At 42.0% G+C, this 14,726-nt stretch overlaps 1 protein-coding gene across 6 annotated transcripts in view; it reads left to right on the forward strand.

Annotated features, from left to right (window-relative positions):
- ubxn4 (UBX domain protein 4) overlaps window positions 1-14,726 on the forward strand; it is a 206,345-nt gene that overhangs the window by 19,105 nt on the left and 172,514 nt on the right. For all 6 annotated transcript variants that reach the window (XR_014623289.1, XM_084362255.1, XM_084362253.1 and 3 more), the window contains 2 exons: window positions 399-427; window positions 4,504-4,622. Coding sequence is in view for 5 of the 6 variants with exons in the window: in XM_084362255.1 (XP_084218381.1) it covers window positions 399-427; window positions 4,504-4,622 (148 nt within the window). In the remaining variant the exon portion in view is untranslated. The remainder of the gene's footprint in view (window positions 1-398; window positions 428-4,503; window positions 4,623-14,726) is intronic.

Raw genomic sequence — 14,726 nt, forward strand, 5'->3', positions numbered from 1 at the left:
AGATAAAGTACGAACATTTCTTACTAAAAAGTATTTAGAGTAGAACTATGGGAATTTGATAGGTCCCATTAATAGAAATGTTTACATTAATTCTTCTCAAGAAAATCCATGGCATCAACTCGGAGATCCAGGGTGAGTTGGTATGGGTTGACCCTTCTGCTTTTGACTAACCTAAATATAAATATAAAGGGCTCTCTGTGCCCTGGAATGATTTTCTGTTGTACAGTACACCTTCATTCTTTGCCCCCGTCTCCTCTCATTCCCAGCAAACTTCCACATCTTAATTGAACCAACAACTTATTTAGTGACTTGTGTTTGATGTAATACATTGAGATAAGAGATGCATTAATGTATGAGGATTTTAACCATGTGATTTTTGTTTTTTGTTTTTTCCACAGTGAGACATGTGTGCAGTTCTCCGAGATATGTATCTTTTTTGGTGTTCTAAATATTGACCATTTCCTCTTTGGCTGAATAAGTGTGGAGCTACAAAAGATAGAAAGTGTACACTACAAGGATCACAGTGGGCAAGAGCATGAAACGGTAGCAAAGGTCATACTTAAATGTGATAGTTGACACACTTTCAAAATATGGTTGGGCGATTGGATACATATATTGTCTATCGGCGATAGGCTCAACCCATAGCCAGTTGGTTTGTTGGAGCTGATATTTCGGTCTATTTTTGACATTTATATAGCTAAATTAATGGTGCGCCTCCTTGAAAATTTCACACAATAAATAATTAATCTGTAAGTGCCAAAAAGTCTAGTTTTCTTACTGAGTTTATCTTATCTATGTAATTCTAAGTGCTGTATCGTAGGCAACTGGACTTGCTTCAGTTATCTATGTATTTCTCCTCAATGCAGTGGACTTTACAAATCCAACCGACCCGTAGGACCCGAACTCAATGTGGTACCCATACGGGTTCGGTTTCATGATTGATTTGGTCAATCAGGTCCAGCTCATGTTTGTATCCAGGGCAATAAATGGACTATTGCTATATTCAAGACAAAATAACAAGTGGATTTCTCAAGCTATTTCAGTCAGCGAGAGAGGTAAAACAGATCAACCAGACAAATGATACCAACTTTCTTGGCAAGGAGGATGGATAACATGTGTTACGGTAGGGCTGGGTGGTAAACTGACTGTTAAAGGTGTATCAATATATTTTCAAATGATCTAAAGAAAAAGACAATACTGTTTATGTCAATTTGGTTTGATGTTGCATTACATAACCAGTTTCTTCTTTGAAGCCACGCCAATTTGCATCTCTCCTTTCTCACACACTGTGCCCCTGCTCTCCCTCTATGTGCAAACCTGGCCCCGGTCGCTCAGATGTTCTTGAACATTAAGGGAGAAACATCACTGATACTCTGTCTTAATCAGTCTGTTATTCAGTCTCAGTCTCTGTTATTCTGTGTGTGTGTGTGTGTGTGTGTGTGTGTGTGTGTGTGTGTGTTTGTGTGTGTGTGAGTGTGAGAGTGTGTGAAAGAGCGGGTGTGTGCGCATACAGCAGGGCTGTGGCTGAAAGACGGCGATTAGATTACCGGTGGCCGACAGAGTCTCGTTAAGCAATGGGAAACACTAAAAGGAGCACTTCTTCTCAAGCTGTTACAATATTATTCTCCCCCTTCACAGTGCTGTTCAGCGCTATCACTGGCTGGCTTCTCGGCGTCAGATGCAGTAAACTCCTGATCAACATGGGACACAGTATTTTTTTCTCCTGATAATGTTACATTGTGAGCAACTGTACGTGCTATATCGTAGGCAAAAGAACACAGTAATGTACTACTCTGAACCAGAGCCATCGTTTACTTGAAAGCTGGGACCTGTAACCATGTATGAGCAAGAAACAAGCATACAAAGTACTACTATCTCAGCTGTTTTTTTTACTATAAATATGTTATCAACTTAGACACTGCATAGAAAAGGCAAGACTTGTTTTATGTGGACTTGGTGGACTATATTCACACAGTAATAAACTGGAAACTGTGTAACATGCACTAATATATTGCAACAGGTATGATGAAAAAAAGTGGGGAATTAATATTTGTTGCTCACAATGTTGATGAAGGTTCTCACTCATCCAGGTCACGGTAATTCTATCCAAGAGGCTTCTTCAGTTCTAACTAACTGGAGGGGAATTGCAGGCTTTTAAACCCTGTGCAGGAGTGTCCTTACAGAGTCATTAAGGACAAGTGTGTGCTCTGAGTGTCAGAGTCGTTCGTGCCACTGGTGGGTTGTTGATCCAACTGATGTGGGTTGCTAGGCCTAGGGTAGCCCAGGTGTGAATGGTTTTTAAGCTGTCTGGGGAGGTAACTCAGTACTGCATTGTAGATGGGTGATAAGTTCCAGTTAGACATAGATGAAACAATGGTTTCTTGAGGTGTCACCTCACTTTTTACATATATTCCCAATTCATGAAGCGGCAAATACAGTGAATAAACGCCTGCTACAGGACAGCACTGTGTCCAGCAGAACCAACCTCACCCCAGACCATGTTTTTGCCTTACTTGACCTCTGTCTGAAGACCACCTTCTTCCAGCACAGTGAAGGTTTCTACAGAGAAGCATGACTGTGCCTTGGACTCACCAGTGTCCCCAATGGTGGCCAACCTCTACATGGAAGAGCAGAGCCTTGATTACCTTCAAAGGGACCTCTCCATGCCACTGGTTCAGGTATCTGGACAACACCTGGGTCAAAATCAGAACAAGGGAAGTGGAACCCTTCACATAACATGCTGTGGACAATAACATCAAGTTCACATGGGAAGATGTCGGAGGAGACCGTCTGCCCTTCTTGGACTATGCAATACAAATTGAAGAAGACAGAAGCCTCAGCATTGAGGTGTACAGAAAACCTAAACACACAGATTAATACTTGCTGTTCGACTCTCATCACCCACCGGATCACAAGCTGGGGGTCATCAGAACCCTAAACCATTGGGCTGAGATCCCCAGGGGAAGGAACAGAAGCACATCAGGGGAGCACTTTAAACAGAACCTGTGGCTACCCAAACTGGGGCTTTGTCAAAACCTCTAAAAGATCCAGAGCAGACAGAGAGGAGGAGACGGAAAAATTTAATGACATTGGCATTCCTTATGTCCTGGGAATATCTTAGAAACTCAGGAGGGTCTTTAATAAACATCATATCCCGGTTCACTTCAAACCTAGCAATGCGCTGAGGCAAAAACCTCCTTCCTACAGACAAAACACCCAGGTATAAAAACAAGTCCAGTTGCCTACGACATAGCACTTAGAATTACCATTACATGGATTACTGAGAACCTTCATCAACATTGTGAGCAACAAATATTAATTCCCCGCTTTTTTTCATCATATCTGTTTCAATATATCAGTGCATGTTAGACAGTTTCCAGTTTATTACAGTGTGTACAGTCCACCAGGATCTTGCCTATTCTATGCAGTGTCTGATTTGATAACATATTTACAGTGAAAAAAAAAGCTAAGTACTATTTAGAGATAGAAATACTTTCAATGTTTTTGATTAACAACAATAGAAGATAATGACTAAGTAAAGAAACAGTATTTACATTTTGAGAAAGTCTACATTCACTTCGGGACAGATAAAATTGGTTTTCGGGTGGTTTTGGGACAGTGGTGAAAAAGTTAGTCTGGAGTCCTGGATTTTGTTCTGTTTTATTAAGTCTGCTTGTGACATCCCAAATGTAGTTCTGACGTGCAACTGAACATTTAACTCACTTTCTAGATTCTTGCTAGGGCTGGGCGATATGGCCAAAACTGTTATCACAATATGTTTTTTTTATATTGGTATTGAGAATATTGGAGTATTGTCCTTAGGACAGACCCCAGAAAAAACCAGAAGGTAAACTATGCTTTATAAAAAACAATTATTTATTGTCAGAATTATTAGGCGACAAACATTAAACAGAACCAACGAACCAAACGGCTTTATGTTAAACACTGAATAAATAAAATGATGAACATGTGCAACAAATTGCTTGTTTCAAACGTGTCTCAAACATTTTAGAGGTAGTATACTGAACTGAACATTTATTAAAGAAAATAAAATAAAAAGGTTGATGTTGAGGATGATTATGCTACTGTATTCTTTGAATATTGCACATTCTGTGTTTCATTTTATTAACTTATAATTAAAAATGTTAGATGGGGCATACCATCATTTTTCCTTGGTAAATGGACTTTAAGGTCTGGACACACATTAATGGCAGAGCAGCCACTTGGAGCAATTTGAGGTTCAACATCTTGTCTTGACCAAGGATACATTGGAGCTGGGGATCCAGGGATAAACCTCCAACCTTACATTAGAAGGGTGACCCACTCTAGCCCTGAGCCCCAGCTGTCAACTTACTGTATCTATTATCTTTTTTTCAGTGCTTGCCTTACATTGTTTTCTATGCCTGGTTGAAATGGTCTCCTGAGTGCTGTTTATACTGCTTATCTTAGTACTACAAAATGTCACTTGCTGGGAGCTTGTTCCTTAACCCACCCTATGTAAAGATCCAGTGGTGTGCATACCGTCAAGCTTCTTTATTGGAGAGAATGGGATTCCTCTGGAGGTCATCGCTGGCAGTGTGTCTGCTGAAGAACTGATCAAAAGAATCAACAGAGTTAAGCAGGTAGGGGCAGAAAGATTGAATGGCATGCAGCTTAATTTGTAGTGAGCTCATTACTGGTTTATCAAACCTATGTGTTTTATCTAACGACAATAGTGATGCACAAATTGGCTCTGACGTCCTACAAATCCACATGTACGCATAAATCATTTAGCCACCATGCACCCCAATTAATTATTTTCTCAGAGTGTTGACACTGTAGGCTATATTGCCTTTAAAATAATGTGGAGTATTGCACGCTTTCCAGGTTATTTCTGTATTGTATTTGTATTTATATATGATTTATGTATTTCTTTAGAGGTCTCAAATGCAAAATTGAGCACCACTAGTGGTTGCAGTTCAGCACCAGCAGGTTAGACCAAAACCCCCTGTGCGAAGCACAGAGAATGCATCCCCTCAACATAGGAGATAATGAAATAAAGTTACCCTTACCATGCCAAGTGACAATGGCCGCGTTTCCCAGATTCGATCGTTCTTAAGGACTTAAGAAGGCTCTTAAGAAGGGTTCGGCTAAGAAGGAGCGCTAAGATACGGGTGTTTCCCAGATGCGTTCTTAACTGCCTTCTTAGGAGAACCTTAAGATCAAGCCAAAGAAGCTTCTTAAGAAGCTCTTATTGGGAGCTGTCCACAGCGGTGCTGCTGAAACTGAATCAATCGATGCCAGGCAAATCGATCACCCACCACTTTATCAGCGCATAAGTCACACACAGCGCTCCGTGGTCCCCCTACAGGTGCAATTAGGCTACGCATGTATCGTGTGTGTGTGTGTGTGGGGGTGTGGGGGTGTTGATGGCCGCGTAGTGCTTTCTACCGATCCAGCACGGATCCACCAGGGAGGGATTGTGGATTGGAATGAGGGTGCCATCCACCACACCGATCACCCGGGGGGTCCCAGCCACTGCGTGGAACCCTTGGTGGACCTGGCGGACCTCGTCCAGTGTGGTGGGCAGCTTTATGTGGTTCTGGGCATGGCGCAGGAGAATCGGTGTCACAGCTGCCACACTCCGTGACACCGATGCCTTGCTGAGGCCGGTGCCATCCCCGACCACCTCCAGGAAGCTCCCCACTGCGTAAAAACGCAGCGCAGCCAGGAGCTGCACCTCCGGGCTGAGGCCAAAATTGCAGCGGGTTGCTCTCTGGATGTGTGGAGACACCAGAGTGATCAGCCGTTGGATCTCCGCTCGGGGCAGCCGGTACTTTGCCTGACAGCACGTCCGGTGCGGAGAAGTGTGGCGCACGTATGCATTTATGTAAACCGTCTGGCTTCGCGCACGGCGACGCTGTTGGTTCGCAGCGAGAATGTGCTGTATTGCAACCATGGTTTCTCACACGCGCTGACTTTGGCAACGCATATATAGCCTATAGAGTAGCAGGTGAAGCCTCTCTGGATGTGGTTCAGCTGAGTTTAATTACATCTGTTTCCTTGATATCTGTGATATGCCACAGGGTTGTTTTTTTAATGTGTAGTACTATAAACTCATATATGCAGATGTGTGTGGAAAACTTAAACGTGTAATTCAATAAAAAGTTTTTTTTTTTTCATCTACTATTAGCCTATGTTTCTTGCGCCAGTTCAACATTGAGCATTGTTTTATTATTCCGAAAAGTGGAGGATATAAATTTCCCTGACGCGGCTTGATCACTGAGCATTTGGTCGCTAAGAAGGCTGTTAAGAGTGGGTCAGCTCGATCTTACATTTCCTTCTTAGTGAAAGATCTTCTTAAGCTAAGAGCGACTCTGGGGGAAACATCCTTCTTTCACAGCGTTCTTAAGAGTGCTCCTAAGAAGATCTTAGCACTTAAGAGCTTCTTAACGAATCTGGGAAACGCGGCCAATGTAAATTCATTTGGCAAGTGAGAAAATGAACACCTTGGCTATTAGTTGCCTCAGTAACTAGCCGATTTGGGATCGAGAGAGAGGTGCTGGCCGGCGGAGAGTAAAAGCACATTGAATGCGTGTGTCTACTCTGACTTATATGCCACTTTTGGGGACAAACACCAGAGCTAAGACCGTATTTGTATGAAAATACATGATACATACCCGGTCATGACCAAGTGGCATAAGTCGGAACACAAAACCCTACTTGGTGAGTCTATTTATAAATGGGTGCAGTGCAGTGGTTCAGAAGGGAAGGGGCTCACACGCACTGACATTACCGACCGGCTGCACAAAACAAAAAACAGAGAAGCTCGATAACAACACACATAGAGAGTGTGAGGTCACTCTCTGCTCCAGATGTCTTTACTCCACTATATATTTACATAGCAAATTGTTGTTTCCTGACATCTAGGGAGGCTGAATGTTGTATATTATACCTTTTAAAAAAAAAAAAAAAACCCAAAACAAAACAAACCTTTTGTTTGCCACCCTAGAGATATGATGCATCTGGAATTAGACTGTGTGTGTAACCTTTTGGTTGTTTAGAAGAACACAGAACATTAACATTTCGATTGTAACCGGTGCAGCTTTTCTAGCCTTTACAGCACTAGCACCCAACTCAGCAATTGCATGCATTGTGAATCCCTCACTTGACAAAACTCAGCCAATGAAATCTGTGTATTGCATTCAGCATTGTGATTCAAGTCAAACAGATACACACAAGAATGAGAGAAGAGACGAGTCAGAAAATAGACAATGAATGTTCATTCTTCCCACACAGTTCAAAATCAGTATTTCTCATATCTGACACCGTGACAATTATTAAAAGTTGCAGTGTGAAGTGCAACTACCACCACTGCAGGTATTATACTTAATATTTTTCTCATGAAATGTACATTCACCCACCCACAACACATATGCTATTAATCAGAATGTTTCATCAGTCACATCACTTATCCTCTTTACCCCTTAATGAAGAATCATATGCATTCTGTTCATCATGGTCTTGACTAGGGTACGCTACGGTATTAAATTCTAATGCATTAATGTTCATTTTCAGACAGTTATATTTTCAAGTGTCATGTCTTTGAAGACATTTTTTAAATTACAATAAAGCGCTTTGTTCAAGCTAAAACTCTTTTCAGTCAGTGAAATCGTTATCATTATTGTACAGTGAAAATCTCATACTGTTGCAAGGTCTGACGGAAATAACTGGGTACACATACTATGGTCCCCCTCAACATGAATGACTGACTTTATTGAATCCCATCGTCAGATAAATATCTTCAATTATACTTTCTATAATAATTTGGTTTTTGACCAAATACCTGCAAAACTAATGACATTCCGATCAGTCCCAGCCTTTGCTGAATTTAACACTACCTATATAGCAAATTGTGAGCATGTTGGTCTGCTAACATTTGGCGTTTGACATTAAGTTTAAGTCCCTGCTGCTAGTATGGCTGTAGACTTTAGACAGGCGCCACATGTTTCACATAATTGTCTGCATACTTTGTGTTCACCGAGGATTAAACAGTATATCAACTAACGGGCAGATCAGGGCCAAATTATCCCTAGCTGACACCAGGATCTTTGAGAACTTGTTAATAAGAACAATGTTTGCAGTATCCACCACATTCCCAACCAATGACCTTGGCCCCAGCCCCAACCTGAACCCCAACCCCGGAACTTCTTACTCACCTCCACTGTTGAGGAGCAGGGTGATTCAAATGACTCAGTCTTATATCTGAAAGTTGTAAATACTGATTACATCGACCTCGGTCATAGAGGAAAACACGAAAACAACGACTTATTTCAAGATATTTATTGAACTACTAAGGGACATGATGATGAATAAGGAACACTAAACATAGACGGTATACATATGTAAATATATACACTGCCAGTCAAAAGTTTGGACACACCTTCTCATTCAATGTTTTTTTGGTTTTTATTATTTATTTTTTTATAACTCTAACCCTAACCCTTTTTTAGACCAATACTGAAGACATCAAAACTATGAAGGAAAACAACACAACAAAAAAGTGACCAGAATGTTTTATATTTTATATTCTTCAAAGAATCCACCTTTTGCTTGGATGATAGCTTTGCACACTCTTAGCATTCTCTCAAACAGATTAATGAGGTAGTCACCTGGAATGGTTTTCCTACAGTCTTGAAGGAGTTCCCAGAGGTGCTGAGCACTTGTTGGCTGCTTCGCCTTCACTCTGCGGTCCAACTCATCCTAAACCATCTCTCAGCACTCCATCACTCTCCTTCTTGGTCAGATAGCCATTACAAAGCCTGGAGGTGTGTTTGGGGTCATTGTCCTGTTGAATAACAAATGATGGTCCCACTAAGCGCAAACCAGATTGGATGGCATGTTGCTGCAGAATGCTGTGGTAGCCATGCTGGTTAAGTGTGCCTTGAATTTTGAATAAATCACCAACAGTGTCATCAGCAAAGCAGCCCCACACCATCACACCTGATCCTTCATGCTTCACGGTGGGAACCACACATGTGGAAACCATCCACTCACCTTTTTTGAGTCTCACAAAGACGGACCAAAATTCTCAAATTTGGACTCATCAGACCAAAATAAAGATTTCCACTGGTTGAATGTCCATTCCTTTTCTTGGCCCAAGCACTTCTCTTCTTCTTGTTGTTCTTCCTCAGTAGTGACTTCTTTGCAGCAATTCGACCATTAAGGCCTGATTCACGCAGTCTCTTCTGAACAGTTGATGTTGAGATGTGTCTGCTACTTAAACTCTGTGAGAACTTATGTGGGCTTTAATCTGAGGTGCTGTTTATTGTGGTTTCTAAGTCTGGTAACTCTAATGAACTTATCCTCTGCAACAGAGGTAACTCTTAGACTTCATTTCCTGGGGCGGTCCTGATGAGAGCCAGTTTTGTCATGTGTTTGATTTTTTTTTGTTACGACTGCAATTTAGGATACATTGATTGTTCTTGAAATTTTCAAGATTGACTGACCTTCATGTCCTAAACTAATGATGGACTGTTTCTCTTTACTAAGCTGAGTGGTTCTTGTCATAATATGGATTAGAACAGTAGTCAAATAGTGCTATTCACTGTATTGAACTGTGTACCAACCCTAGCTCTGCACAACAGAACTGATGGTCTCAAACACATTAAGAAGGCAAGAAATTCTTGACAAGGCACACCTGTTAATTGAAAACCATTGCAGGTGGATGTGCAAAGCTGTCTTCAAAGCAAAATGTGGCTACTTTGTAATATAAATAATATTCTGGTTTGTTTAACACTTTCTTGTTTACTGCATAATTCGAAATGTGTACTTTCTAAGTCTCGATGTCTTCAGTATTGATCTACAATGTAAAAAATAATAAAAATGGAGGGGGCTTCATCACGGAGAGCCCACAAAGGTTGATGGGCAAAAGCGAAGAGTCGGGACCTGAGGATGGGCAGAAAGAAGCCTTAAGAGGGGGGGCCAGTATGTGTGAGGAGGTTTATAGCCCAGGGATGTGTTTTGGAAGAAAGAGGATACTTTAATTTTTTTTACAGAATACAAATGAATTCCTTTGTGTGGAAAGAGTACTGGCCTCTAATTAAAGGGGAGTAATTTGATTTTTAAAAAAAATAATATTTGTAAATTGGAAACACTTCTTGTGTCTTCTGTAACAAGTAACATAACAACTAAACATTCTATCATTAGCTAAGGAAATCAGTCGACTCATAAAATCAAACACATCAAATACATGGTATATGGTAATGGCATTTCCTTATCTAATTTTGTTTTAAGTTATTGCCAAAATTAATTAGATGGCAGTGTGGTATCCTGTAAATGTTAAGCCTACTTTGTTTGCAGCGTTGTCTTGTGGACTCAGCAGGCTGTGGCTTTTCTCTCCACCGACATTTCTGTTGCTCAAACTGCAGGATGGCAGAACTCGTCCGGTACCCAGTGGGTGACAGTCTTGGTCCAATACCCAGCAGGATGGCACCGCTTGTGAGCGTTGGGGGCAGAGTCTTTCTTTCGTTGGAAACCGCTCACACGGTTTCTGACACAGCCGGTCACTGTGACGTCTTCGTTAATGATGATGGTCTTCTTCTGTCGCTTTGAGTGGTGGTTCTTAGGCTCTGACTGATAAACAAATTTAACTTCTTCGCTAAAATAACTGAAGGATGCTTCGGTGGCCAGTCGAGTTATCCTTAGTGACTTGGTGCAAGAGAATTTCAAATTAAAGTCCACTTCCTCTAAGTCAGGTCACAATACTTAACTCGATAAAACAAATTAAAACAGAACTTCGTTCTGGTAGAAACTTAACAAAAGTTGAAGGACTTAAAAGAATGTTGTGCTCACATCACACAAGGCACCATAACGTAGTGCTTCATGCAAGAGTTTTGGGTTAAATTTGGCTATCAATAATAATTAATGATTATCAGGGACAATTATTAATTATGACTACTAATAAGATCCAATTTACATTAGATCACCTCGGGGCACCACCCTTGAAGAAGGGAAAATATAGCCAATTCACCAAATCAGTCTCAGAAAAGGTACTAAACTGTTTGTAACTCTGATTAGGCGCTGGAGTTTTGGCTCTCTGATCAGAGGGGGGTCCGTCACCCTGACCAATAGTAGCTCAAAGCTGAATTTTGCACCTAGGTGTGAAGAAAGGGGAATTCTGGGACACTGAGTTCAGTTCAGAGTCCATTTTGAAATCCGCAATGAATGACTTCATCTGTGGGTCCCAACAAGAAATTGATCGATACGGTGAAAATTATAAAAGTAAGAACATTTAACGCAAGCAACTCTCCTGAGACTGGGTCTTGAAGCGCGTAAAATAAAGAAGAGAAGAGCGTGTAAAAACAAAAGATGCAAGAAGAGACAGAGAGGGGGATGCCTCAGTTAAATTAACACTGATATCAGGCGTGACCCAAAGGGGCAGGGCTGCCAGTGTTCGCACTTTAGAGATTATAAATCTAAACTCACAGAAACAAACTAAAACTAAACAGGGAATACTTTAAACATGCATCAATGAGTTAGAGTATTTCGAAACTTGTCCAAATCATACCAGGGCTCACCACTGGAGAGCACTGTGGCTCCATAGAAGACAGGACATTTTCACGCATTAAATTTATCTCAGTAAATTTTCATTGCAGAGAAATGAGAGTAGAATCAGTGTTATGAACTTTTCTTCCTGGTTGATACTATGTTACAATCCAGAAGATTAGGTTCTGGCTTAATAGTTATTCTAACTTTGTTAAAATCTGGAAGAGAGAAGAAGACTCTACGACAGGAATGTGAAAGAGAAGGCAGTCAAAGCCATAAATTACTTTGGCTGTCATAGGTGCTTACCTGAGCCAGCCGAGGATGAGTAAAGGAAAGGGGGGCGGAAGTTCACTCTGTGTGTGTGTGTGTGTGTGTGTGTGTGTGTGTGTGTGTGTGTGTGTGTGTGTGTGTGTGTGTGTGTGTGTGTGTGTGTGTGTGTGTGTGTGTGTGTGTGTGTGTGTGAGTGTGTGTGTGTGTGTGTGTGTGGCGGTAGAATCGTGTCATAATGCGTGCGCACCTATCAACTGAACGTGTCACACGCGCGTGCTTTGACGCCTGTGCAGCAAGCAGCGCCTGACGTGTAATGTAGTTTCCTCATTGACTTATAATGGTCCCCCGTTCACACGCACGTTCACGCGTATGACTGCTGCACGCCGGTAATCACACAACGCGCAGTGACTACGTGTAACATTCATGCGTTTTTATGCGAACGCACGCATTAACGCTCGCATGAAGATAATTGAACATTTTTGTCACACGCTCACATGTAGGCGGAAATGACGTGCGCAAACTATGTCACGCGTAACAAGATGCTGCGTGCGTATGAAGCAGCGTGCGCACGTCTGTCTGTCACTGTTTGACAAATGTTGTCACGCGTTCACACACGCGTGCGGTCGCAGTTTCTGATGTGCGACCGGAAGTTGATCTGCACCGTGCGCAACACACCGCGTACTTAGACGCCTCGCGTAGTTGGCCTTTTCATTTTATTGAAGTGTCGTCAACCAGGGGAGGCAGCAGTGAGCCATACACTGCTGCCAGAATTATAAAAGAAGAATGGGACCAGGGACGGTGGATCATTGATAAAAGTGCGTGCTTCCCCCGCCCCTCCCAACAAAAGTCCTGGGAGTGTGTTGCAGCTGTTCAGGTGCACAAACCTAACGCACCTCTCCAGCGGTCCCAGCAGTTCTCAATGAAGTGATTACCTGCGGGGGGCGTGGTTAACTTACAAATGTTTGTCATTGATTTTGTGTCTTATGTGAGAAAGCAAAGTAAAGAAACAGCAACAGAACTCTTTCTCTGTCTTCATGGAACAAATGAATCATGTCATGTAAAAGTCTGTATGTCTGTATCTCGTATTGGATCGATTGCGCCATCTACTGGATGAACATGGAACACAGAACAACTACGCGAGGCGTCTAAGTACGCGGTGTGTTGCGCACGGTGCAGATCAACTTCCGGTCGCACATCAGAAACTGCGACCGCACGCGTGTGTGAACGCGTGACAACATTTGTCAAACAGTGACAGACAGACGTGCGCACGCTGCTTCGTACGCACGCAGCTTCTTGTTACGCGTGAAATACAGTCTGCACGTAACAACGCACGCACGCACGCACGCACGCATAACAAAATTCTCATGCGTGCACACACCCGTTGCTGCGCATCTCTCTGGTTCTTTTGACATTGATATACCTTCATGGTGTGTGTGTGTGTGTGTGTGTGTGTGTGTGTGTTAATTAGACAGGAGAAAACAATATGATAGCAGTTTTTAGTCTCATTTACAAATACAAAGACATTCAATTGTAACATTTGACTCTTAAAGGAAAGGTGTGACTGTCTATGGGGGAGCAGTGGTAAATTCAGTTTTACAACTTACGAAGGCCTCTAGATGAGTGTGATAAAGGTGGTATCTGTGAAGTGTCGGAATTGACGTCTTTATTACAAAATAAAAATGAAGTTCTTCTCACCAGATGGAGGTAGTGGAGACTACATGGCGCCTCCTGGTACAACAGAGTCAGCTTATGCTAAAAGGAATGTTTACCTTTGCAGAGAACAAGGTCTCAATTTGCATGTTAGAGGAGATGCATGGAACACATTGAGATGTGTTCCTACAGGTGGAATACATGTTACTTTGGCACAAAAATATTCATGAAGTGTGGATCAGGAATTTATGATGGTTCTTCTGAAAATGTGACCAAATCTGCTGGGTCAAAATATACGTACAGTTACAGTAAAGATCACGGTAAAATGATAGTTGTAGAAGTCATTGGAACTGAAGACTGCCATGATATACACCGATCAGGCATTACATTATGACCACCTGCCTAATATTTTGAAGGTTCCCCTTGTGCAGCCAAAACAGCTCAGATTGGGATTTGTGGAACTTTGAGGCCCGGTGAGGAAGAAAATACACATTTAGAGTGACGTCTGAAAAGGGCCCTCTGACCTCCAGATGTAAATGTGGATTCCTGTCTGTCTCCTAAACCCTGTAGATACACAATTGCGTAACACCAGTTAATCAATGGACAGACGATTTAAACACTATGTTAAATGTGTGCCCCCATACTTCCTCCACCCCCTGCTGATCACACTCTCCAAAGAGCAGACCCCCCTTCCTTTGCATGTCTTTTTTATACCTATTGTTTGAACCTGATTGAATCTTCTTTGTTCTTACTGTATAAAATGCTACGGTTTCACTTGCTCTGGGTTGACTCACCGGCTCAGATCCGCTCTGTGTCCACCAGTCTGCCGGTAGCACTGCATGAAAAGTGGGATTTTCTGCCCCGTAAACGCCCGGAAATCTCCCTAATTTTCGGCAGTTAACGACAATTTACAGGCTGTGATCGTGACGTTCGTCTGTGCCGAAAATTGTCCGAAACGAACCATGACGTATGTGGAGCTCGCAGAGGTGCGAACGGCTCTAATTAGCATATGAATAGCAGCGAAACCACGCCTGGCCAGAGAATGTGTGGCCTGGCTTGAATTTCCTCTCTCTGTATTGGATGAAACCACTACTTTTACTACACGAAAAATCACTCGTGATTGGTTGGCAGATCTGTCACTATTGGTCACCCTGGGTCATTATAAATGTATAAACCCCACCCCTATATATACATATATAGGGCCGGGACTTTAACGCGTTAATTAAGATTAATTAATTACACAAAAAATAACGTGTTAAAAAAATTAACTCATTTTAATC

The sequence above is a fragment of the Pagrus pagrus genome, assembly GCF_965226575.1.
Source record: "Pagrus pagrus genome assembly, chromosome: 9".
Taxonomy (NCBI): domain Eukaryota; kingdom Metazoa; phylum Chordata; class Actinopteri; order Spariformes; family Sparidae; genus Pagrus; species Pagrus pagrus.